Below are 5,000 nucleotides of genomic sequence, written 5' to 3' on the forward strand. Positions count from 1 at the left end.
AAGCACATCAGTAAACTCTACATGTCTGGCCCTTGATGTGATTCTCTTTTTCCAGTGTGGCCCTCTGGGAAGTTGAGTTTGACACCCCTGCCGTACTAACCCGACTCCGCCAGATGGATTGCTTCACATTTGCTCGGCATATCCATCTGGGAACTTTCCGTTGGAGAACTTTTGGGAAGAGGCGAAAATCCTGGTTAGCTGATTGGATAAACCATCTGTCTATCACCACCTATGTTGGTGATAGACGGGCCAAATCAACCAATCAGAACAACGATATATCAAACTTCTTTCAATGAAGGAATACTTTCTAATTCGGATAAAACTTGCGCGGTAGCTACGCTCATCTCATCCGTGGAAGCCGCCACGTTGTTTAGACTGAACAGTCGCTTCTCGTTGCGTCACACCTAAACCTGCCTCAAAACCAACGCTGATTGGTCGGTCGTTTGGCGAACGGCTCCAAATTTTTTCTGTCTCAAGATGCCAGACTGATCTGCGAGTGGAAAACTGGAGCTCACGAGATCAGGACGCTCTCACGAGGCTACTGCCGTACAGGATTAAAACATAAAACAGACGCTGGCAGATTCAAGGGAGGCGCCAAGAGTGAACATAGTCTTATTAATTTATATTTCTTTTCTTCAAACCCTCATTTAATAATTTAAACTGCAGCTCCGCCCTTCTCCGACTCTCAAAGCACCGGATTGGATGCTGCTGTCCCTCCGTTTTGACCGGTCATTTAATACAGGAGCTAACAGTAGAAGACGGTTATAAATAATTTCTGATGCTGCCACATTTAAAGCTTCTCTAATCAATAATTAATACTAATAATGAATGCCATGTCTCTGTGGGATGTTGAAGCCCCTTTGGTTCTTTTTTCTACGCTGATGACACCAACCTCAACGCCAAGCTCCGGACTCAGGACTACACCGCGCAAAAGAAAAGTCCTCATCCAATGAGGTTATCCCTTCTGTTGTCTTCCCGTCGACAACTTTTTGTTTTTCTGGGTATAATCTTTAATAAAAAACTTATTTTCAACATTTGGGTCATCTTTTTTCAACATTTTTGTCACTTTTTTTCAGATTTTTTGCTGCACTTTTTTGACATTTCTGTCACATTTTTTTTAACATTCTTTTATCTTTTTTTTAAAAAATGCTATAAAATTAAATAAAATACCCAAATTCAATAAAAGTAGTGAACTGATTATTTACTATACTTGTGAAGAGCGTCGTATGGAACCATCCACGTTATCTTTTTTGGACAATTTGGTTGAAAGAAACCCAAATTTCTGATGTAGAAACTTTGTGAAAACACGTGAGATATTTCAATTAGCTGATTCATGGTTAAACCTCGTTGGCTCTTACCAGTGTATCTCTGTGTGTACTTCGTCCACAGCAATCCCACCAATCAGTCCCAAAACCTCCCAGTGAGAGAGGAAATGACCTCAACATATTCTTAGTAAATCTTAACAATCATTCCCTGAAAGAACCGAGCAGGTCTGCCTTGTTAGACCGTCCTCATCTTCTGCTGAACTTGACATTTTCAGCGTGTAGCTCGCTAGCTACAAGTTAGTTGTTGTTTCCCGAAGAGAACGGAGTTTGAGAACGGAAAGAGAGGAAGGTGACGTGCCGCATGTCGGGCAATTATCCTGGAAACGTACTTCCGTTCTGCCCTACAAAGCAAAAAGGCAGTAACTACGCAGAGTGCAGAACTGAGAAAAATGACTTTAAAGTTATCCTGTCATCCAGCTAAGTAGTTGTAGGTAGATTATTGGACATGTGGCTGTTTTTGTTACTTTATATCAGCTTATTCTTTGTACATATCAATCCTCATATTTAATTTGATATTTTAACCCTATTTAGCAGTTACTGTATTCTTGCTTTGTATTACTTACCAAAAACGTGGCACCACACCAAGGAAAAAGGCAGTAACTACAGATTCTCCAAAAACTATTTTGCCACAACTTGGGCTCTGGGTGTGTTAGCTACACTGTATTTGGAATAATTGGAACCATTTGTTTTCCTGAACATGGATATACCAAAACCAACACTAATTTGACCATTTTAGGTCAATATTTTCCACCCGGAAGCTGTTCTGGTGCTGAAACGGCTGCTTAAAGTCTCACATTGCTAAGCTGTTACCAAGTTATCCTGTCATCCAGCGAAGTAGTTGTAGGTAGATTATTGGACATGTGGCTGTTTTTGTTACTTTATATTAGCTTATTCTTTGTACATATCAATCCTCATATTTAATTTGATATTTTACCCCTATTTTGCAGTTACTGTACAAACGACTACCATTTTTCTCCACAACGACACACACTTGAGATAAGATGTTTTGTCACATAACAAAGGATGCCTTGAATGTCATGAAAATGATAATAACTCATTTTTGACCAAAAATGCAGTTACTGCCTTTTTGTTTAGTAGGGCAGCGTTGATCCAGACTTATGCTCCTATATTTATTTCATATATCCATTCTCCTCCAGACTTCTTTGATACATTAACCCTTGTGTTGTCTACATTTCTATTTTAGAAATATGGATTTCTTTTTAACTAACTAATTTTATTTACCCCATAAATAACCCAAATGGATGATTCAATGCAACGCCCCTTCGCAAGTACAACAAGAGATGGGATCTCTACTTTGATTGAATTTTGGGTGTTTTTGTTCAGTTTTGTAGCATTTGAAAAAGAAATTGAAATGTTTTTCGAAACAGTATCCTCTCTGAACTTTCGTATAATTGAGGTTAATTGACCATGAATTCCAGAAATGAGTGTAAAACTAATAATAAGTTGGCATGACTGTTGTTTATACGTGGTAGTCTAGTGAAAAGAAGAGTTCAACAGCAAAAAAAAGTGTCAAAAAAAGGGACTAAAATGAAAAACTAAAAGGCTAAATGATGAAAAATGATGATCTATGACACGTGTGTCAAACTCGAGGCCTGCGGGCCAAATCCGGCCCCTCGTAGATTTTGATCCGGCCCGCATATCAATTCAGGTTCACAAAAAAATTTCAGCCCACCTACTTTTTTTTTGTCACTTTATCCAGCGTTTTTGTTACTTTTTTTTCTATGATGGCTACCAAACTTCTTTGCTGACATTTTTAGGGCTTTATGTCGACTGTCAGCTGTAAGTGAGAAGACTATATGAGACATGCGACCATATGGTCAAAGATATTTGACTTTTTTGATTAAATAAACTCTACATGTCTGGCCCTTGATGTGATTCTCATTTCCAACTAGGGTTGGGTACCGTTTGGATTTTTACGATTCCGATGCTGAACCGGTACTTTTAAAACTCCTATTCCGATTCCTAAACCAATTCTTGAAAAACTGAAAAATTACATCAAAGATGTAATATGTTTACTAGCGATCACGTGCAGTGAATGGTTAATATGCTTTTACGTCCGTTTTGGTGAGCCCAGAGGGAAAATACGGCTAGCTAACGGTAGACTACAGAGAAAGAACAGAGAAAGGGGGATATTTTTACATTCGTTTCAGAGCAACAGAGGGAAAATATTGCAGTCCACATATTAAGTGGAACCGAAATTTGCTTCTGATCCGGTCCAATTCCTACCGGTTGCTTAGGAACTGGTTCCATAGTGGAACTGGGTTTCGGTACCCAACCCTGTTTCCAATGTGGGCCTTAGTGAAGTTGAGTTTTGACACCTCTGATCTATGATAAGAATATGTTGTAATTTGCTGAATGTGTTGACACCGTTAGCAGAGAGTGTACTTACCCTCCCTCCTCCCTCCCTCTCACTACAGGGTTGTCCTCAGATCATCCCCACCTCTGACATCCTGGTCCCGGCCGGGATGGTCCGTCCAATCACGCTGCGAGCTCGTAACCTCCCCCAGCCTCAGTCGGGTCAGAAGAACTACGAGTGTGTGTTCAACATCCAGGGGAAAGTGCAACGCATCCCAGCGGTCCGCTTCAACTCCTCCTGCATCCAGTGTCAGAACACCTCGGTGAGACGCTGTTTTAATATTTAGACATCTCTCTTTCTGTCCGTCTTTCTCTCTCGTGGTTTTTCTGGCTCCAAATGGGCTTTTGTGGGGGGGCGGCAGGGGGCACACATATAAAGTCTGGGGGCGTCTCCTAGGAAATTCTGAGCATCAAAGACTTTGTTTCCTGCATTTTTAGGCACAAAGTTATGATGAAAATGTCTTTTTTTAAGTTGAAAAATGTAGGAGTGACTTACATACGGTAACTGCTATATATATATATATATATATATATATATATATATATCCAGAAATGCTTAACAAAACATAAACAGATTTCCCTAACATTAGCTATTTGTTATTTATGATTCCTCACTAAAATAATGATAATGCAGTTTAAAAATAAACTTGTTTGTTTTCTTGTCACAACAGAACATCAAAATATATTAAAGTTCTGATAAATAAAATGTATAAAAATACAAACTTAAGATCTGAAACTTAAAGTCCTTTGTACAAAATCAAAGAGTGTAGCCAACAGGGAGGTTGTAGAGGTGTGTGTGTGTGTATGTGTGTGTGTGTGTGTGTGTGTGTGTGTGTGTTGTAGAGCGCCCTCTGGTGGACAGACTATGCAACGCCAACACTCAGAACACGGTTGAAAGGTGTTTCGTCCGTTATTTTATTTTTAAAATATTCATTTATCAGCCATTATAAATGCCGATACCGAAAGATTGGAAAATGCCTAATACGGCCCGCCGATACATCGGTCGGGCTCTAGTAAGTGCTGTTTTCTTTTTTGTTTATATTTTTTTAAGATTTTATTTTAATGTGAGACAATACAAGGAACCACAAGTGATACAAGACATAAATAAAAAAAAAAAATAATAAAAATAAGAGAGTAAAGTAAATTAAAACTAGCAGTTGCAGTGCAAAATGAAATATTTCATGTGCTTTTTCAGTCACTTTTCAAATTCCTACCCCTATACATATTACTCTAGGCCATTCTTCTTTCAGCTATAATTCTAATGGGGACCATTCCCTTACAAAAACATAATCTCTCCAA

The 5,000-nt window shown here is 38.9% G+C and overlaps 1 protein-coding gene across 1 annotated transcript in view; it reads left to right on the top strand.

Annotated features, from left to right (window-relative positions):
- The window catches only part of LOC116045478 (plexin A3), an 87,512-nt gene that overhangs the window by 38,463 nt on the left and 44,049 nt on the right, over positions 1–5,000 (top strand). The window contains exon 8 of the mRNA XM_036008373.1: positions 3,764–3,964. Within this exon, the coding sequence (XP_035864266.1) occupies positions 3,764–3,964 (201 nt within the window). The remainder of the gene's footprint in view (positions 1–3,763; positions 3,965–5,000) is intronic.

This window comes from Sander lucioperca, chromosome 12 (assembly GCF_008315115.2).
Source record: "Sander lucioperca isolate FBNREF2018 chromosome 12, SLUC_FBN_1.2, whole genome shotgun sequence".
In the NCBI taxonomy this organism is placed as follows: Eukaryota; Metazoa; Chordata; class Actinopteri; order Perciformes; family Percidae; genus Sander; species Sander lucioperca.